Source organism: Vipera berus (assembly GCF_964194415.1).
Source record: "Vipera berus genome assembly, chromosome: 2".
NCBI classification, from domain to species: domain Eukaryota; kingdom Metazoa; phylum Chordata; class Lepidosauria; order Squamata; family Viperidae; genus Vipera; species Vipera berus.
In genome coordinates this window covers 114,869,169-114,891,438 of record NC_138203.1, presented here as the reverse complement: position 1 = coordinate 114,891,438, position 22,270 = coordinate 114,869,169, and the positions used below count along the sequence as shown (strand labels likewise).

The 22,270-nt window shown below is 45.4% G+C and overlaps 1 protein-coding gene across 1 annotated transcript in view; it reads left to right on the top strand.

Moving 5' to 3' along the window:
- The window catches only part of CYP4F22 (cytochrome P450 family 4 subfamily F member 22), a gene marked incomplete at its 3' end in the record, with an annotated part of 145,548 nt that overhangs the window by 98,250 nt on the left and 25,028 nt on the right, over positions 1-22,270 (top strand). Inside the window, exons 5-7 of the mRNA XM_081317912.1 lie at positions 1,657-1,778; positions 2,943-3,210; positions 4,512-4,578. Of these exons, the coding sequence (XP_081174038.1) occupies positions 1,657-1,778; positions 2,943-3,210; positions 4,512-4,578 (457 nt within the window). The remainder of the gene's footprint in view (positions 1-1,656; positions 1,779-2,942; positions 3,211-4,511; positions 4,579-22,270) is intronic.

Below are 22,270 nucleotides of genomic sequence, written 5' to 3'. Positions count from 1 at the left end.
GGAAAATCCTCTCAGCTGAGCGGCCGGCTCAGCTGAAGGACCTGATTGGGGACTGCCATGCTGACAGCTCCGGCGGCTGTCAGCTGGATCAGACCTGGCGCGTGCGTGTTTGCTTTCGGCAGTTCTTTTGACAGCTGTCACTGTCAATGGCTGCCATGCGGTTTTACGCACATGCGTTGTTTCTTCCGGCAGCCTTTTGACAGCTGTCAACTGTCAACGGCTGCCGGGTCGGGGTTTCCCCAGGATGTTTGAAGGCTCCTGGGGGTTTGGTATGTATCAGATGGACTGACAGACAGACAAATATTTTGCAATTTATTCAAGAATATGTTGAAACCCATCTCCATTGTAACATTGTAACCAGTTCCGAAATGCTGGAATTTTGCCAATGCAGCAAAGTAAACATGAAACTCAGAGATGGAAGGGAAGAAACAAAGGCAGTATAAACAAAAAGAAGAGAACAGTAATAAGAGAAGCAGCCAGATTAAGGAAATAAACCATAATTATTTACTATGCCTATAACTGCACTACAAGGCAAGCATGTAAATAATATGCTGTTTCTTAATTTTTTTGCTACATTATTTTAATGTAGCATAAAGATTTAATTTTTAACATACAGAATAAAGCATTCACTCTGCTTGCAAAGTAGACTAAATATTTCAGTATGGCCAAATGCCTGTTGGGAATAAGTGGACACTAGGATTTACCCTTTCTTTTTTCAACAACATCTTTCTGCCTCCCTCCCCCTCTCTCCCCTTCCCTCTCCTTCCAACCCTTCTAGCTTCCACCCTTCCCAATAGATACACATATTTTTATCATTAATTCAGTTTGTGAAGAAGTAATGCCTGGTGAGAAGTTAAGGATTTATTTGGTTCTTGCTCTATCACATAACAGCCATTCTGAAATTTAAGTATTAGAACTTCTCATATAAACAAATCAAAATGGCAGTAATCTTACAAATCTTTACAAAAACTGAAATTAATATTGGGAGCACCATAATACTAAATAATTTTGATTTGAATTCTGAAAACGTGGCACATTTGAGATACAGAAGACTTCGACGGTTTTCCTTGCAGAGATATTGAATTTTTGCACTAGTTTTGTAACCACACCAAAAGCAGTTAGATGGATAGAGCTACCTTAGCTATTGAACTAAAGCAATCCCTATTGAGATTCCATTGTGCCATATTAGGGCAATTTTATCATGGTTTTATCCTAACTCAATATTTTATTTCATCTATTGTATTGTCCACACACTTTACATACATATATTTGCTAATGCTTTATTTAAACTTATGTTTGTGTTTATACATGATGTAGAGAGACATGGCCATAGAATTGGCAAGAGTCAGACATGATTGAATGGATAACTTCATCATCATCAGTGATTGAATGGCCTCTGTAGATGCCATACACTAAGTAAAATAAATGTGCACAGTTCGCAACATCTCTGTTCTATCCTCCTTCTTTGCTTGTTCACTGTGCAGATGTGAAGTATCAGTATCCTCTCTCCTTGGTTTATTCCCCAGGCATTCACATAGCCCTTTACTCATCCTAACTCACATCAGTCTTGGCCTTGTGCAAGATCTGGGTCCCTCCCTGTCCTCGGTATCATTTTGTTCCTTTTCTAGGTTTGATGTATTGCTTATCTTTTTACAGGACAAATGGCACAAACTGATCTCAGCAGGTCCTGTTTCTCTTGACATGTTTAAGCACATCAGCCTCATGACTCTAGATAGCTTGCAGAAATGTGTTTTCAGCTCTAATAGCAACTGTCAAGAGTAAGTAAACCAACAGCATGAAGAAGCGCAATGAAAGGAAGATAAGCGTGAATATGTGTTATATTCTTGGAGGCCAAAAGCTGAATTCCTTTTCCAAATATGAAGGCATACTGAAGCCAGGGCTGCACAGAGGTGCAAACCCCATTTTTGCGATCTCATTTCAATGATAAATAATTGGCATGTGATGAGGCAGAAACACATGGGATCTGTAATCGAAGTCCTAAACTAAACTTAGCATTGTTTTTAACAAAGAATTCTCCCAAACAATTTCTCCAAACTCAATGGGTAAAAAAGAGAATGTTATGGGACCAGGCATTTTGCATCAAAGGTGTCATCCTTTCAAAACATGTTAAATGTATCCCAAGCCTCCAAATAGTGGAAATCTCTGCCCCAGATTGGAAGCCTAAATTTAGAAATAATCATTGCCTTTATACATAAGTTTAATGTTATTAACATTGCATTCAGACATTGTGGCTTCTATTAAAAATAGTAAGAATGGGTGATGTTAGAATACTACAGGTGCAAGTTTCTTACTTACCCATTCAAAAAGATTTCCAATAGCTTAGTAACTTTGGATGTGTCTGAAATATTTTGCTTAGGGAAAGCCAACTCTTTTTTTACAGTGAGATATTAAAAACCTTTGAGACAGCATTTTCAGAACCTCGCATTTCTCAAAGTGATGACAATGATCTCTTTGATCCAGGATATCAAAAACAGAATAACTTTTGCCACATTTCAGTCGCACCATACTAGTTACCTTTGTGTAAATATGCATACAGTTGCATTAGGTCAATCCTTTGGTGGTTAGATTCATCAAATAAACTGAGGCTTTCTGCTGAATGCATATGTTTGAGTTATATCAGATGTATTGGGAAATAAAAAGAATTCCAAGTCAATACTTACTACAGATATTTTTCTAACATACTAGTGTTGTTTAATGTTACAAGTGTAAAAAAAACACACTACAAACTACAGTTACTGTATTTGTGTTACATAGATATGTTAACAATTAGTTCTTCAGACCAGTGGTATATATTACTCAGAGCAATGGTAAGACTTACTTGTATTTCTTAAGAAAAATATATTCCTTAATTCTAAGTGCATGTTTCTATTGAATCTCTCTTTCATTTTTTTCTTATAACAAAATCATTGGATACATTTCAGGAAATCAAGTGACTATATTGGGGCTATCTTGGAGCTCAGTTCCCTTGTTGTGCAGCGGCACAATAAACTGTATCTGCAATCTGACTGGGTGTACTACCTGACATCCCAGGGCCGCCGTTTCCGTCGTTCATGTGAAATTGTGCATCATTTCACAAAGAATGTAATTCAGGAACGGCGAATGGCACTTAACCGTTTGGGCCAGAATGCCTGGCTCACATCCAAGCACGGCAAAACCATTGACTTCATTGATGTTTTGTTGTTGGCCAAGGTATGTATATACTTAACTCTTTTTCAGATATTTTAGGCAACAGCTGGTTTCAATTTCTCCTCCATCCCTGTTTGTAATATAATCACAATATTTAATTTAAGTTTGCACATAGGATTCATTAAACAAAGTAAATGTACTATCCTCTCCAGCACAGAAGGCTAGCTACAGTGCTTATTTCCTCCTACCAGGCCCCTGGACATTGAGCTTTTAATTCATCTGCTACCCTACAAGAGCGTGTTGGTGCTAGGTTACACAGTATACTGGCTTATGGCCTCCCATTTTAAGTTCTCTCCTTCAAGAAATAAAGAAACGTAGGAAGGAAATATGGCATTTCAGCTGCCTGGAGTCGGCACACAGTGACACTATAACTTCCCTCTGGAAGAAGCTAGGGAAGAGCAGAATAAATTTAATGTTCTCATGAAGCAGATCTCAACTTATGTGTAGGTTATGTGTTTTGAGGGAAAACAGTAAAAAAGCCATTATCAGAATTCAGCATTAGATGTTCCTTCCCTGGTTTTGAAATTGTTTTGGTTAAAGAAGGATTTTAACCAGACAGGTTTAAAAAATGATACCCTCCCATTCTTTTTCCAAATCCTGAGAATAGTGAAAAAAATATATAAAACAGATGCTCTGAAGAAATGAGCTTCTCTAGTCCAGGGGTTTTCCAACTTTTCCCGAAAATGTTAGCTAAAAAATGTTATGGAATCCATGATCAAGAAGCAAAGATCTATTTTCTTTCTGTTCAAGAGATTTTTTTTCTTTTTTCCATAGTCTCATATGGAACCCTATCAAATTCTAGTATTTCCCCAGTATTTCACTGAACACAGTTTGAAAAATTGCAGTAGTTGTTAATTATTTTTTAAAGCTTTTCCTTGTATGCAAAGGGCAGTTTAATTGTCTGAATACATCTAAATACTCATTGTTCTTCATCACCATGGTGTTCATATGAATGGTGGTGCTGTGTGTTCACATGATTAATTGCAGAAATGCTGTGGAAGAAGTTTCTTCTCTTGAAAAGGCCTGTGTAAAATGCTGCTAGTTGCTAATAGAGACCTTAGGGTTTCTGTCTGCAGATTTCATTGGAACAGAAGCCCTGCTTTTGCAAAAAGCAAGAGTATATATGGAAAAAACTGTGAACAGCTCTGGAGATGGGTACCTCAACAAATGCAGTCAAGGCTGTTTATAGCAGAGATGGAGAATGGCAGATGCTGAGTGAGACCCTTGATTATGGAAAACAGCATTACCATAGTGAGATTCCCAGACTGTCCTGTCTCAATAAATACCTGATTGTGTCACTGTAGGATGAAGAGGATCAACATTTATCTGATGAAGACATAGCAGCTGAAGCTGACACATTTATGTTTGAAGGTGAGATGGGTGAATGAATCTCATGTGGCCTCCATTCCAAGATGCAAGAATGCTGCAAGTCTTAGAGCAGGGCTTTTCAACCTTTTCACAGATTGTACCACTTTTAGGACATGACAATATTCAAGTACCACCAGTGCTTAGCATGTTGTCTGTAGTGTATGCTGTTAAGCACACACGGAAATGCCAGCACAGCAGGGGGCTGGACAGCTCCAGGCTATAACCGCTTTGGCGGGAAAGCCTGAATAGAGCGAGTCGTTGACAGCCCCAGGGCATGGTCAGCTCTGGCGGGAAGCCAGGGTTTAAATCCATTGGCCACCTGCACTGGCGGGAAGCCCAGGTTCAAATCTATTGGTCACCATTCACTTGGGCAGGTATAAGAGACGCCAGGTAAACCCCTTTGCCCCAGCTTCATTCACAATCCGAATAAAGAAGTAATACCCAGCTCAAGTGTCCGTCTCTCTGTGCGACCACGTGACATTGCACTGGCAACGAAGGTGGGATCCTGCACCGGTCAACGCTAGCCACGGACGGAATCCAATCGGCAGCCCCGGACCCAGACGCAGGACGACCGAGACAGTGGAATGGCACAACTGGGTCAGTATCCCCTTTTCCACAGCAACCGCCTGGAGGAGTGGGAAGCGTTCGTAGGGCAGCTCGAGTGCTACCTACGGGCGAACGGGGTGAAGGATGACCAGCAGAGAGCGACGGCGCTACTCTGCAGCTGCGGCATGGAAACGTACCAGCTGGCGGTCGGTCTCTGCGCACCCGATGACATCCACTCCGTCGGTTACAACGAGTTACTGGCGAAGCTGACTGAGCACTTCAAGCCCGAGACGTCCGAGATCGCCTGGCGGTACCAGTTCGAGAAGCAGGACCAGTGGCCGGGTGAGTCTGCCAAGCAATACATGGCAGCCCTGAGGCAGGCAGCTCGCCTCTGTAATTTTGAAAACTTAGAAATCCGGCTGTGGGATCGGATCGTCTGTGGGTTGAGGGACAGGAAGCTGCGGCAGAAAATTTTTGCCAAACAGAAGCTGACCCTGAGGGATGTACAAGAGGAATTCCTAACCTGGGAGGCGGCCAAGGAGTCCGATGCGAGGGAAGGCGGATCCATTCACCAGCTGAGAGGGTGCAGCGACGCAGATGGGGCAGAACTGGAAGTGGATGCCATCCACCAACCACAGCGACCCTTCAACCCCAACCGAGACAACGTAAGGGAGCCGAGATCAGCCGCGGCAGACGAGAGAGGCCAGGAGTGCAGGTGCGGAGTGAACTGCCCCCGGTCTACCCAGCTCCACGGCCACAGGGCAAGTTGGCCCCGGTCTACCAAGCATTGCGGCTGCGGCCCCCGGTCTACCCAGCAAAGCGGCTGCAGACAACCCTGGTCTACCCAGTGTTCTAGCTGTGGCACGAACAGCTCCCGGCCTACCCGTTGTGTGAGCTGCGGAGGACAACATCCCTGGTCTACCTGCCGTTTCAAGACGGCGAAGTGTCGGTCGTGCGGAAAAACAGGGCACATCGCGGCGGTCTTCAGGAGCAAGCAGCGGGACAGTCTACACGAGGTGGAAGCCAAGTTCCAGTGTGCTACAGGTACCGGGAAGCGGTTGCCGGGACTGACTGTTAGCCACACGGCGGGACGGCCGAGCGTTTTCTTAACGGGGGCTCCTGCGGCGCTAACCCCAAAAATAAAACTGAGGGTGAGGCTGCAAGGGGTCCCCTGCACGATGGAGTTGGACTCAGGGTCAGCTGTGTCCATCATCTCCGCCGGAACGTTTAAGGAAATTTGCAAGTGGAGCGGCCAACGGGTTCCCTTGAGGCCATCCAGACTGACCCTCTCCGATTTCCAAAATTCACCCATTAACGTCCGGGGGGAGGCGTTGGTGAGGGTTCAGTACAAGGGATTCAAGGGTAAATTAAGTGTGCTGGTCGTCGAGGGCCAGCAGACCAGCCTCGTCGGGTTAGGATGGTTCAACGCACTGGGCACCGGAATCACGGGGATTCACCAGACGCAGAGCCACCTTTCCCTCGAAGCTGTCTGCAAAGAATTTGCGGACGTGTTCAACGGGCAGCTGGGAAGGTACACGGGTCCCCCAATCTCATTTAAGTTAGACCCCCCCAGGTGCAACCCATAAGGATGAAGGCTAGGAGGGTTCCATTTGCGCTAAAGCATAAGATAGAGCGGGAACTGGATAAGCTGGTAGACCAGGGGGTGCTAACGCCAGTCGATGGAGCGGAATGGGAAACTCCCATCGTAACGCCGCTCAAGGCAAACGGCAAAATTAGGATCTGCGCTGACTATAAGGGGACAATAAACCGAGCATTGAGTGCCCACTCCTACCCAGTCCCCGCGGTCAGCAGCGTCCTGGCGTCCCTTCAAGGCGGGTCGGTGTTTGCTAAATTGGATCTTGCTCAAGCTTATCAGCAACTGCCGGTAACCCAGAGGCTGCTAGAGCACAAACAATTATCACTCACAAGGGAGTGTTCCGGGTAGACTGGTTGCAGTTCGGGGTCAGTGTGGCTCCTGGAATTTTTCAGGAGGTGATGGAAAGGACTCTCAAGGGAATACCAGGGGTTTGTCCTTATTTTGATGACCTCCTAATCGCAGCTAGCTCCATGGACGTACTGGCAGCCCGTTTGAAGGCAGTTCTTGAAAGGTTCAGGGGGGCAGGGTTGAAGCTCAAAAGAGAGAAATGAAAGATTGGGGTAATGGAGACAGAGTTCCTGGGGTTCAGGATTGATGCTCAAGGCATCCACCCATCTGCATCCAAGGTCAGGGCAATCAAGGAAGCCCCTGCTCCCCAAAACAAGCCTGAATTGCAGGCATTCTTGGGGCTTCTCAATTTTTACCATGCATTCCTGCCACACAAGGCTACAATTGCAGAACCCCTACACAGGTTGCTTGACAAGCAAGCATCCTGGAACTGGACTGACAAACATGCCAACGCGTTCCAAACACTAAAGAACATGTTAGCAAGCAATGCCACAGTCACCCATTTCAGGGAGGACCAGCCAATCTGTCTTGCTTGTGATGCATCCCCTTATGGGATTGGGGCAGTGCTCAGCCATCTAAGGGAGGATGGAACGCAGGCCCCCATTGCATACTACTCCAGGACCCTGTCAGCTGCAGAGAGGAATTATGCCCAGATAGACAAAGAGGCACTGGCAGTGGTTGCTGGAGTAAAGAAATTTCATGACTACCTTTATGGTAGGGAATTCCTAATTTACACTGATCATAAACCACTATTAGGATTATTCACAACAGAGAAGCAAACACCACAGATCCTGTCGCCTAGGATGTTACGATGGTCCATATTTCTCTCTGCATATTCTTGCAAACTGGTACACAGGCCAGGGAAGGAGATGGGGCACGCTGATGGCCTCAGCAGACTTCCCCTGAAGGACACTGATCCAGACCCAGCTCCGGCTGTGCAAATACTGGCAATTCAGGAGCTGCCAGAATGCCCCCTCAACGCAAGATACCCCCAAGGACAAGGTTCTGAGCAGGGTACAATCATGGGTGAGCAATGGGTGGCAGGACAAATCACCAAGGCTAGAGTTCACTGCTTACTTTGCCAGAAGGCATGAACTGTCCACACACAAGGGATGCCTCTTGTGGGGAAATAGAGTCATCATTCCCACGAGGCTCAGAGAAAGAGTTCTCCAGTCGTTACACAAAGGACACCCAGGGATAGTAAGAATGAAGGCTCTGGCAAGGAGCTACCTGTGGTGGCCAGGGTTGGACAAGGAGATAGAAGCACTGGTAGCGGGGTGTCATACATGCCAGAGGACATGGCCAGAACAACCACATGCACCAGTCCACAAGTGGGAGGAAACACACTCACCATGGTCCAGAGTGCATATAGACTATGCAGGCCCCTTCCAAGGTCACACATTTTTGGTAGCTGTAGACAGCCATTCCAAATGGCTGGAGGTGGTGCCCGTGAGCAACATGACTTCAGCAGGAACCATTCAAGCATTAAGGGGGATGTTTGCTACACATGGGTTGCCTGATGTAATCGTGTCAGATAATGGAACACAATTTACCTCCTCGGATTTTCAGGTGTTCCTGAGGACCTTGGGGATTAGGCACGCCACCTCGGCTCCCTTCCATCCTGCCAGTAACGGATTGGCAGAACGATTCGTGAGGACAACCAAAGATGCTCTCAAGCGCATGGTACAGGGAAATTGGAAGCAAAGACTAGCCACATTCCTTCTTCACCAACATGCAACACCCTGCACCGCCACAGGCAAAAGCCCAGCGGAACTCAGATGGGGGAGACACCTCATAACAACATTAGACAGGCTCCACCCAGACAGGGTAGCTGCAGACACCGGGACCTCCAACATCAAAACACGTTTCAACTCAGGAGACCACATCTGGGCTAGGAATTACAGCACAGGTCACCCATGGGTGCCAGGGGAGATATTAGAACACACAGGACCCCATTTCCTACAGAGTAAGGGTGGAAGGGGGACTCCTTTGGAAAAGGCACCTGGACCAGCTGAGGAAAAGGGCTCCTGAAAGGTTGGTAGAGGACACACTGGGGGCTGAGGAGGAAGAGCCAACACAAGAGCCAACACAAACACAAGCACCTAGGAGGGTTACCAGAGGGGCTCAGTGGCAACCCCACCCCAGGCAGGAGAGTGACAGAGAAAACAGGCAGTCACCTGAACCCAGCAAATCACACACAGAGACACACAACAATCCACCACAACAGGAGCAACATGAAGGAGAGCATAGACACAACACCACACCACCTGGAGAACCAGTACCAAGAAGATCAAGCAGGCCGCACAAGGCGCCAAGCTACCTTGCAGACTATGTGCGTTCTTAGGGGGGTGGCAGAACAATCAAGGTTTGTCAATTGTAACCCTGTGTATATAAATATTGTAAATAAGTGTATATAGTTATGGAAACTGAATGACAGAGGAAAGTTCTCACTATGGGGGAAGGGGTGTAGTGTATGCTGTTAAGCACACACGGAAATGCCAGCACAGCAGGGGGCTGGACAGCTCCAGGCTATAACCGCCTGAATAGAGCGAGTCGTTGACAGCCCCAGGGCATGGTCAGCTCTGGCAGGAAGCCAGGGTTTAAATCCATTGGCCACCTGCACTGGCAGGAAGCCCAGGTTCAAATCTATTGGTCACCATTCACCTGGGCAGGTATAAGAGACGCCAGGTATACCCCTTTGCCCCAGCTTCATTCACAATCCGAATAAAGAAGTAATACCCAGCTCAAGTGTCCGTCTCTCTGTGCGACCAAGCGACATTGCATTGTCAAAAAATTGATGACTAAAAAAAGGGGGAGGACTTTGAGCTTTACTGGTTAGATTCATTTGTTGTTATAGAAATGGCTAGTTTATAATATTCTGGAAAACTAAAAAAAGTTGAGGTTCAATGTTAATGTTTCCTTCCTATTTCAACAGTTGAACTCAGAAGTCAATGCATTTTTTTCTTTTTCCCTTCTTCCCCTCACTTTTCCCTTTTTCTCTCACCCTTCACTCGCAACCCCCCCATCCTTTGCTAGCAAAAGACTCTCACTTGCTCTCTTTCACTCACACATTGCTTGCACAAGCTTTTCTCTCTCTCATTCACTCACAGGTTGCTTGCAAAAGCTTCTCTCTTGCTCTCATTCACTCACACGTTGCTCCCACAAGCTTCTCTTTTGCTCTCATTCATTTGCACGTTGCTTGCACAAGCTGCTCTCTTGCTCTCATTCACTCACATGTTGCTCACAAAAGCTTCTCTCTTTCACTTACATGTTGCTCGCACAATCTTCTCTCTTGCTCTTTCACTCACATGTTGCTCACACAAGCTTCTCTCTCACTCATTCACTCACACCTTGCTTGCACAAGCCCCTCTCTCACTCTTTCACTCACCCTTCATTCCCAAAGGCTGTTCTCTCTCTCTCCTTCACTAACAAAAACCTCTCTCTTTCTGTCTGTGTTTTTTTATCTTCTGCCAAAACCTGCTCCTTTTATAGCTTCTCCTCTCTCCACCCTCTTTCTCCTCCTTTTCTCTTCTGGGTGCACCAGAAGGTCCAATCAGCATGCAGCCACACGTGCATAAATCCTGGGGCTTCTGCCAAGCCCTGCAGCTGGTCTCCTCCAGACCTGTGCAGTGCCGCTTTAGCTCGTTCCCTCCCCCACTACACTTGGATAGGGGTCATGTACCACCTGCCAGGTGCTAAAGTATGCATACCACTGGTTGAAAAGCCCTGTCTTAGAGGTCTTTGATTGATTAATGCCTTGTTCAATGTAGAGGCTATACTGTATGTTGTTCATTGCCTTATCTGGTGCTGGCCCAGTTTTGATGTATCCTATTGTTTGCATCTCTTCCCCATGCCAGGCCACTGGAAAAGGACTTATCCTAAGCACACTGTTTTGAATTAAGACCCAAATTATGGGGCAGTCTGTTTGCCCTGAATTATCAGTTCATTCTTTCCATGAACTGCAAGAGTTTGATATTTGTACCCAAAAGGAGTTGTGGTTTCCAGTGTCTGGGCCCTCTTTTCCAGACCACAGTGGTTACTGAGTCTTTGGACTGTGCCTATCCAACTAAGATCATTCAGCTTCTGGAACTATCATTGTCTTTCAAAACCAACTTCCCTTCCCCGTTCTGGATGCAGAAGGATCATATCAAACTGACTTTTGTCTCTATAATTGTTAGACTTATTCATGGGAGGGGATTGGCGTTTTAGAAGAATGTGCACAATTAGATCCTTCTGACTCATATAGACCATTACTGAATGACAATGGATGAAGGAACAGAACAGAACAGAACAGAACAGAACAGAATAGAATAAAATCTGGAAGGGGCCTTGTAGGTCTTCTAGTCCAGCCCCCTGCTCAAGCAGGAGATCCTATACCATTTCTGACAAGTGGCTGTCCAGTCTCTTCTTAAAAACCTCCAGTGATGAAACACCCACAACTTTTGAAGGCAAGCTGTACCACTGATTAATTGTTCTCACTGGTTAGGAAGTTTCTCCTTAATTCCAGGTTGCTTCTCTCCTTGATTAATTTCCGTCTATTGTTTCATGTCCTGCCCTCTGGTGCTTTGGAAAATAAGTTGACCCCCTCTTTCTTTGTAGCAGTTCCAAAAATACTGGAATACTGCTATCATGTTTTCCCTAGTCCTATTCCACCTCTCAGGGTGCGCCATGTCGAATTCCTCCAATTTTCCGACTTTTGCCATGGAGAGTCGCTTCTTGCTTGCGATGTCTTATGCTGCTGGTTTCTGTGCTGACCCTAGGATGGATCCTTAGGGCGTGGTGGTCTCCAGCATGGCTTGCTGGCAGACCGAGGGGGGGAACATAGTTCCTGCTAGACTCTGGTGCTGACCTCACCCCCTAGTGGCTTCAGGCTCTCTTGGTTAAGCAGCACATCCCATCCTCATCACCACTGTTATGTTCTTGGTTCAGTTAGGCATCGATGAGGCAGAGTGGTAAAACAGCAAACATGTTTATTGAGTAACAACAGAAGCAACCATAGTGGCTGCTGAACAGCTATATATACAGTTCACCTCTAGACAGCAACCAATAGATTTAAAGTAACCATTCCTGCCCAAAACATAGTTAACAACTTGGAGACAGGCAGTCTGGGTTGCAGCAACAAGAACCGTTAAGCAGTCATTCACTTAAATACAGCAATTAAGGTCACTACATTGTGCAACTGATTGCAGCAATTAAGGCCAATACATTACACAACATATAAATAACAAGAAAAAAATCTAAGAAAACAGGTCCACTTAAGAAAGAACTTAGTTTTAAAGAGAGCATTTTCCAGGCCTCTGGAGCCCGGATCCGGCCACTTCTGCACCCCAAAATCACCACGAGGCCATGGATGCGAGCTCCAGAAGCTTGGAAAATGCTTCTGCTGCCAAGATCGGCCAGAGGGGGGAGCAAAATCACTCTGCAGCCCTACATCCAGGCAGCAGAAGCATTTTCCAGGCCTCCAGAGCTCACATCCATGGCCTCGTGGCAATTTTGGGGCACATAAGCAGCCCGATCCACACTCCGGAGGTCTCTTCAAACACTCTTTGAGAAAAGCATTGCCAACCTCTCTCCCTCCCCTCGTCTCTTCCTGGGCACAGAGAGAGGGAGGGAATGAAGGAAGAAAGGAGGGGAGGCAAACAGGAAGAAAGAAAGGGAAGGAAAGAAGGAAGGAGATGGGAATGAAAAGGAGGGAGTCAAGGAAGAAGGGGAGGAAGGAAGGAAGGAAGGAAGGAAGGAAGGAAGGAAGGAAGGAAGGAAGGAAGGAAGGAAGGAAGGAAGGAAGGAAGGAAGGAAGGAAGGAGATTGGAATAAGAGGGAGGGAGGGTCTGAGGGAAGTCCTGCCTTAGCACTTGGCCACCAGCAGCCCTGTTGCCCTTTTGCCATCCCCTGGTGGTCTCCCATTCTATTGCTGAGGATGCTTTGGTTACAAAGCCAGGTCTCCTTGCATGGAGAGGGAGTGGGCTTCTCTCTGACCCACACACTCCTGCACCCACCATGAGCAACCTGGCCAAGGAGAGTGAGCACAGAAGCAGTAGCCTTGAGGAGGAGGTAAATGCACTTGGGCACCCCCTCAGGGAAGTCCGGCTAGGGTAGACAGGACTGTCGGGTCCTGGTGCCATGGTAGCTCAAGGGTCGGGCTGGGCACTTGACCTCCACTGCCCAGGGCTCCAAGCAGTCTGTGCCACTGTCCAGGGGCCCCCTGCATGGCCTGAGGCTCAGTGAGGCTCCTCTAGTGGATCATGCCCCAGCACTCACCTTGGTCCCACCCCACTCCACCAGAGATCCTCAGATCTGCCCCAGTCCTGCCCAGGCCCACACAAGTGCTCCTGACACGAGTGACATTGAGCTGGCCATGCTCACCCAGTAAGCCATTGCCATGCTGGTCACACTCACCAAGTAGGCCATGCCCACCCAGTGGGTCACGCCCATCCGACACCTGACGATAAATAAGTGGGGTTTGGGTTGCAGTTTGGGCACTTAATCTCTAAAAAGTTTAAAATCACTGGTATAGATTCTCCTGCTTGAGCTAGGGGCTGGTGTCAGGGCCCACTTCAAAACCTAATCCTAAGAAAGCAGAACTCATAGTTTCTTCCAAAAGGAACCTTTATTAGAAGCTGATAGCAGGCATAATAGACAGGATCTGAGGGTTTCCTGCTTAGATCAATAGGTTAAAAGCAGGGCTTTTTTTCTCATAGAACACTCAGAACGGAGTTCCGGCACCTTTTTTGGATGGAACCTTGTAGGGTAGGCAAGGCAGGTTGTATGACATGTGTGAGTTCCGGCACCTTTTTCTTTTACAAAAAAAGCACTGGTTAAAAATGTCCCAAGCAAACCCCACCCCAATAGTTCATCCAGTCAGTTTTAATGGGCCAATCCACAGGTGTTAAGTCCATTGCAGGAGAGAGATGATAACACCAACTGTCTCAGGGTTGCAGCGATGTTTTGTCAGGTCTTCGCACCTTCGCTTCCGAAAGTGAGATAAACCAGTTTCCGGAGGCACATTCCTTTCTCCTCCCTCCTTTCAAGTTGACATCCAGGGGGAAGATAATTCAAAGAGCGTTTATGTGGAAACAGCAAAAGTGTTACAGTGTAGTGATAGAGGAAAACAAAGAAATAGCCTGCAGCATTCCCCCCTCCCCTCCAGGAGCATGGCAGAACCCAGAAGTGTAGAAAGGTTAGAGTTAGAATTAACATTACAAAGAACCCCCTTAGTATTTGCATTCTGACATCCTGCCTCTCTTTAAAAAAAGAGAGATTCACCTGCAGAGAAATAGAGAAAAATACATAATCTGGTTTGTTCAGGAATTCAGTGTGAAATTTCTTAAGCAGTTTAGGGGCTTTGATGTGGCGTTTGTGAACCCACTCATTTGAGTAGAGCCATAGTATTTCCTGGAGTCTAGGATATCTTTAATTTCGAAATATTGTTCTCCTTCTGCCATAATGGGAGAAGTGGGTGGAGCAACAGCTAGCCTTAATGGTGACTATTGCTTGCATTTTAAAAGGCTGCAGTGAAAAATTGGGTGGATTTGCCTGAGGGATTCCACTGTGACTGGGTTTATAATTCTAACAATGGAAAATGGTCCTACAAATCTGGGTACCAGCTTCTTGGATGGTTGTAGGGGTTTTAGGCATTTGGTGGATAGGTAAACCTTTCCCCCTATAGTAAAAGGTTTTGGCTCGATCCTCTTTTCATCCACTTGAATTTTATATGCTTCCCTAACCTCATCTAAGGCTTTCCTGACAACTGGCCAGGTGTTCTTTAATTGTGCAATCCTCTCCTTTAACAAAGGGATGGCAGATTCTGCAGGGGAAAATTCTGGCATTGGGGTTAAAACTTTGTCCTGTGGCTACTTGGAACAGAGTGTAGCCCATGCTGGAGTGAATGGCATTATTGTAGGTGACTTTGGCGAATGGAAGTAGGTTGGTTCAGTTGTTCTGCTAGTAAGTTAATAAAGCATCTTAAATATTGTTCTAGTACTGAATTCGATCGTTCAGTCCCACCATTTGCTTGCGGATGTTGACTAGATGACAGCCCCTGTGTGGTCCCTAATAAAGCCAGGAATTCTTTCCCGAACTCTGATGTGAATTGCACTCCTCTATCAGATACTGTATAATGTGCTGTGTGGCTCCATGCAATCGATATTTATTTATTTATTTATTGATGGGATTTATATCCCGCCCTATCTACCGAAGGACTCAGGGCGGCTAACAACAAAAACATATAATAAGTACAGAAATCAAGATAAAAATAAAATTGAGAACATCTGTGCAATAAATTAAAATTAGAGAATTTTAAAAAAATAAATTAAAAATTCTAAATATAAATTAATTAAAATGCCTGTCAGTCCAGGTCAGCCTGGTGGAACAGGAGTGTTTTGAGGCCGTGGCAAAAGGATTGGAGGTTTTGGGCCATCCGAAGCTCAGGGGGGAGCTGATTCCATAGGGCTGGCGCTCCCACAGAGAAGGCCCTCCCCCTGGGGGTCGCCAACAGACATTGCCTAGCTGACGGTACCCTGAGGAGGCCTTCTCTGTGTGAGCGTACTAGACTATGGGAATTTGTTCCTGGCAGCAGATGGTCCTGCAAGTATCCCGGACCTAAGCCATGTAGGGCTTTAAAGGTAAGTACCAGCACCTTAAATCTCACCCGGAGGGCAACTGGTAGCCAATGCAGCTCACGCAGGAGGGGTGTAATATGGGAGTATCGGGGAGCTCCCATCACAACCCGTGCAGCTGCATTCTGCACCAGCTGAAGCCTCCGGGTGGTCTTCAAGGGCAGCCCCATGTAGAGAGCATTACAGTAATCAATACGGGATATATGTGTTGAACAAACAGTTTCACAAGTGTTTTTGCTATAGGGATCTTTTAGCAGGGGATAAAATGCACTTGTTTGGAAAATAGGTCTGTTATGACCCAAATGACTGTGTTTCCGTTGCTATCTGGTAGTTCCACTATAAAGTCCATAGAGGTCTCTTTCCAAGGTGCCAGGGGGGTTGCTATCAGCTGTAGTAACCTAGGTGACTTCCCTTGTAATCTTTTCGCTGAAGCATTAATTGGGCAGCTAGCTACATAGCTTTCAATGTCCTTCTTTATTGATGGCCATTAGAATTGCCTTTTAACCAGATGTAGTGTTTTCACAAACCCAAAATGGCCTGCAGATTTTGAATCATGGCAAAGTTGCATGACTTTTAGGTATGTATAACTTCTCTCCCACCCAGGGTAGACCATCTGTGATAGTGCACAGGTTTTTGTGGCTTAGGAACCATTCATTGGTTTCTAGTGCTTTTCTAAATTCAATTCCTGCCTGGCTCGCTAATGGATTTTGGAGTTTATTTATTTATTTATTTGATTTATATACCGCCCGTCCCCCGAAGGACTCAGGGCGGTGTACAGGGCAATAAAAATAAGAATACAGGATACAAGATTTAAAGTTAAATGATTGTGCCCAATGTAGTAGGTTAGTTAAAATAATGTTAAAACCCAAACCCATCAGGCCAGGCCGGCTTGTTCGAATAGATAAGTTTTTAGATCACACCGGAAGGAGCGAAGATCGGGGGCCATCCGGAGTTCAGCCAGTAAGCGGTTCCAAAGGATTGGTGCACCCACCGAGAATGCTCTCCCCCTGGGGGTCACCAGCCGACATTCTCTGACCGGTGGTACCCTGAGGAGGCCCTCTCTGTGGGAACGTACAGGACGGAGGGAAGTTGACGCCGGCAGTAGGTGCTCCCGTAGGTAATCCGGACCCATGCCATGTAGGGCTTTGTATGTCATCACCAGCACCTTGAATTTCACCCGGAAGGCAACTGGAAGCCAGTGCAGCTCACGGAGCAGAGGTGTAATATGGGAGTATCGGGAGACCCCCCAAAAGAACTCGTGCAGCTGCATTCTGTACCAGCTGAAGCTTCTGAGTGGTTCTCAAGGGCAGCCCCATGTAAAGAGCATTGCAGTAGTCTAGACGAGAGGTCACAAGTGCATGAGTGACTGTACGCAAGGCATCCAGGTCCAGATAGGGTCGCAACTGGTGCACCAGACGAACCTGGGCGAAGGCCCCTCTAGTCACAGCTCCTATATGATCTTCTAAGGAGAGCTGTGAATCTAAGAGGACACCCAAATTGCGAGCCTTATCTACGGGGGGTAATAACTCACCCCCAATATTAGTTTAGCTTGTGCTCAGGTAGTTACTCATGTTGCCTGTTGTGTTTCCAGCATGAGTGGCTTTGTTACACTAGCCCGAGTGCTATTATATAGTGGCATTCTGGATAATGCATCTACCAGGAAGTTTCCCCCCCCCCCTGGCAGGTGTTTCAGTATGAAATTGAAACAGTGGAAGTGTTGTGACCACCATGCTTGCTTAGAAGTAAGTTTCCTGGGTGTTTTTAGTGCTTTCAGGTTCTTGTGATTGTGAATTTTGTACCCCTCCAAAATGTGCCACCATGTGAGGAGAGCCCATCGCACTGTGTACACCTCCTTTTCCGAGACTGCCCACCTCTGCTAAGTTTCTGTGAGTTTTTTCAATGAATATGCACAGGGCTGTAATGCCCCTTCTTGTTCTCTTGCAACAGTACAGCCCCCACTTCTACATCACTGGTGTCTGCCTGAATTGCAAAAGGCTTCTTGGTGTTGGGGTGCCTTAATTCTTTTTTCCTTACATACATACTGTATGTTAATTTTTCAACCAGCGTGCAGTCTGGGTTCAAAAACGCTAATACATAGGGGCTTCCGGATGGCAAGGCGACGCCGGAGGCAGCCATTTCTTGGCTGTCAGCCTCGCAGCTCCGTAGAGCCGCCGAAAACAGCGTCGATCAGCTGTTCGGCGGCTTGGAAGCCCCCACCTCGGGAGAAGAGGAGGGGGTGAGCGTCCAGGTAGGGGTAGAGCTCTCCGGGGCCGCCAGAACTTAGAGTTTTGGTGGCGGAAGGATTGAGCCCCCCCCCCCCGAAGGCTGGGCATGCTCCGGACTGCAAGGCGTCTCTGCTCCGGGTTTTTTGGAGCAGAACAAGGTGTTCGCAACCATCCCTGCTAGCAAGGAAGAGCTTATGAGAAAGAGGACGCAGGCAGAGCGATGCAGGAGATTTTGGTGAAGATGATGTTTTGATCTTTAACTCAATGGACTTTGCTGAATCTGCATGTGAAAGTGAGTAGTTAACAATAGAGGGTGATAATGGCGACTATATCTTCTAAAGTTCCTGCCCTGAGGCAGCAGTCTTCGGCGAAAACTTTATTGTCCTCTGCATCTGAATCTGTATCAGCTTTTACAGTAAAAGATTTGCAGAGTTTGCTCCAAGAAACTATGGAAAAGCAAATGCAACAATTTGTTGAGATAATGGAGAAAAAGTTGGAGGAGAAGTTTACAGAGAAATTAGCAGAAATGAGAGCAGACATCACATCTGCAACGTTCAATCTGGCTAAAAGTATTGAGATTTTGGATGAAAAAGTGGAAGATCTTGTTCAAAATGATACTAGAATGGAAGCCAAAATGACAGAAACTGAAAATATGATAGCGGAAATGGATTATGATTTGATTTCAACACAGTATTTTCAGATGGAGCTTGCTTTGAGAATCAGAGGCCTAAAAGAAAATCCTAAGGAAAATTTGACGAAAATGGTTTCTGAGGTTTTGGAAGGGGTGTTGGAGAGACCAGCAGATGAAATAATGGAAGATATAGATAAAATCTTCCGTGTTAATTTGTGGATTGCAAGACAAAGGAAATTACCCAGAGATGTGGTGGTTTATTTCACAAAGAGAAAGATTAGAAATGAAGTTATCCAGGCCTCCTATAATATTGATTTTGTAATGGATGAGCAAAAAGTTTTGATTTTAAAAGAGATTCCTGCAAGAATTTTAAGAAAAAGGAAGGAATTTGTCTTTTTGACACAAGAATTGAGACGACGTGATATTAAGTTTAGATGGCAAATACCAGAGGGTATGGTAGTGACTCATGAAGGTACGAGGCATTGTCTTACCACGGTGGTTCAGGCACGTGACTTTTACAGTAATGTTTTAAAAGCAGTCCCCATATCGTCTTTGGAGTCTACAAAGAAAAAAGGTGACAGAGAGCCTCAACGTTCCAGAGAGAATCCACAAGATGTTGAAGGGTTAACGCAGACAGATGTGAAAGTTACAGGTGTGGGTCAAATTTCATCACCACGGGAGAAGGCCAGAAATTGGAAGAGGTGTGCTGTTTCTGGAAGAATGAAGCAAACCTGAGGATTTAGTTGCATAATTGCAAGAGATAATAATGTAATAAGGATGCTAGAAGGATTAAGTATGTGGGGATTCATTTTTCACCCTTATAAAATAATTATATAATATTTTGTGTTGTTTTAGTTTGAAGATGATTATGAAAATTTAATTGGGAAGATTTGTAGTAGTGTTTATTGATATTCTGTAGGTTATGCTTTGTTATTTGGATGGAAAGTTTTAAGCCTGGAAGGTAGTGTATGGTATTTTAAGTTGTATAATATATTAGGAGAAGGAAAGGTTGTATTAATTTGGTTTTAGTATGTTAAAGTCTAGTTGGATAGAAGAATAGTTTTATAAAACTGATATAAATTGTTTTATGTGTGATTGAAATTAATTTGTAATACTTCTATGGGCAATATTGGAGTAGGTAATAGAATATAAGAGTATAAGAATGATGTGATTATATAAAAAAAATTTAAGTTTGGAAGTAATCTATGGTATTTTAATTTGTATAATATATTAGGATAATATGAATTTAAGGTATTATTTTGTATTTGAATAATCATTGATATGATATATATATGTATGTATGGAATTTACCTATATGAGTTAAAGTTTGATAGTTTGAATAGCTTAGGATTGTTTGCGTAAGTTAGATCATGATTGTTTGTTTGTATTTTTATACCCTGTGTTTTGGTATTAGATTGGAAAGTATTATTTTGTATTTGTATAATTATTGATATGATATATACATATATGTTTGGAGTTTTCTTATATGAGTTAAAGTTCGGTAGTTTAAATAGTTTAGGATTGTTTGCGTAAGTTAGATTATGATTGTATTTTTATACCCTGTATTTTGCTCTGGGAAGCCGGGGGGGGGGAGGGGAAAGGGAGGGAGGGGTTGGGGAGGGTGGGGGAGGGGGAAGAGGGTGGGGGGGAGGGGGTTGGGAGGTTTTTTTTTTCTTTTTTGGTTTGCTAAAGATAAAATGTATTGTAAAACTTTTGAATAAAAAAAACGCTAATACATAATCAAATCCTAATCTTTGGTTCTTTCCTCTAGCCATTTGTAGAATAACTCCCAGCTTTGGTAGTATTTTCAGTTTTTTCAGCCTCTCGAATGCAGCTTGGCATTCTACTGTCCATTTTAACGGCTGGCTTGGCTTGAGTTTTCCCTCCCCTCTGGTTTTCAGTAAATTCGTGATTGGTAAGGCTATTTTGGCAAAGGAGGGAATGAATTGCCAGTAAAAGTTGGCGAATCCCAGGAAGCTGTGTAATTGCTCCGTAGTGCAGGGCGGCACCCATTCTAGCACTGCTTGGACTTTCTTGGGATCCATTTTTATGCCCTCTGGGGATATGCGGTAACCCAGATAATCTATTTTATCCTTATGAAACTCACACTTAGAAAGGTTTGCATAGAGGTGAGCTACCCATAGTTTGTTTAGGACTGCTGTGACCAATATGACATGTTTGTCCATGGTCTCCATGAATATAAGGATGTCATCCAGGTAAATGAGTACACCTTTGTACAGGTGTTCCCTTAGCACGTCATTTATCAGGTGCATGAATACAGTGGGAGCTCCCTGGAACCCAAAAGGTAGAACCCGGAATTGGTAACACCCCAAGGGGCAATTGAAGGCGGTTTTCCACTCATCCCCTTCCTTAATTCTGATTCGGTAGTAAGATTCCCTTAGGTCCAGTTTGGTGAAAATCTTCTCTTTTGAAACGTGGGATAACATGTCCTTCATGAGGGGGAGAGGGTATAGATTGCTTTTGCTTATTGCATTCAAAGCCCTATAATCCACGCAGAAGTTCCATCGTTCTTTTCTCAGAATAATACAGGGGCAGCCATTTTTGGCTTTGCCGGCTGAATAAAACCCTTTTCAAAAATTTTGTCTATGAATTTTTGCATTTCTTTCAATTCTTGTGGGCTCATGGAGTACAATCTAGGCTTAGGAAGTTTTGTGCCTGGTCTGATTTCTAGCACAAAGTCTGTGGGCCAATGAGGCAGCAATTCATCGGACCTTTCCTCGCTGAATACTTCAGCCAGGTCTCTATACTCCTCTGGTATTTCAGGTAGTTCCTTTTCTCCCCCATTGCAGATTTCTCGTGCCGGGACTCCCCTTCTTGGGGGCTGGGCTGGTGCCTTGGCTGATTCCCCTTTTGGGAATCTAAGCTCTGCCATTCTCCAGTCCACCCATGGGTTCCACTTGGCTAGCCACACCATGCTCAGGATTATGGGACATTCCATGCAAGGGGTTACCACGAATGTTATAGTCTCTATGTGGTCTCCCAGGGTGAGTTGAAGTGGTAGCATTGCTAGGGTGGTGGGCAACTGCCCCCCCTGCTATGGACCCATCTAATTGACCGAATGAGATCAGTTTCTTCAGCCTCCTCACCAGTATTCCTAGATTCCCCACTAACGTTGGGCTTATAAGGCAGCAGGTGCAACCAGAGTCAATTAATGCTGTGACTTCTATGGCTTTGGGAATGTTTGGGGCTAACAATGTTGCTGTCCTAGTAAGGGATGCAATGGGTCCACTTACGAGGGGTTCATCCTTGGAGTTGTCATTGGATGAGTGGGATGCTCCTCCAGTGTGGGCCAGAGTTCCCTTTCCTTGTGGAGATGAGGTGAGGAAATTGATGGCCTCCGTGCCTTTCATGGCTGTCTCCTTTGGCTTTGCTGGTGGTTTTCTGGGTTTTGCAGCCAGGGTCTGGTCTGATTTTCCAGTCAGGGTGCAAGAGCGGCATTTGGCAGTGTGGTGCCCTTCTTTTCCACACTTGAAACACCTGGTGTTTCTTTTGGCAATTGATTGCTGCTTTGCTGGCTCGTGGGTTGGCTCCGATTACAACTTCATCCATGATCTCCCTCCTCTGCGTTGCCTCTTGGCCAGGTTGATCTTGGCTTCCTCAGCTAGGACGTATCATTCTTGAAGCCAATGAGGATCTCCCCAAGGGAGGCAGGCATCATAGAAGTCATAGTTTAGCTACTGCTAAGCTTGTAAGCCGCCCTGAGTCTTCGGAG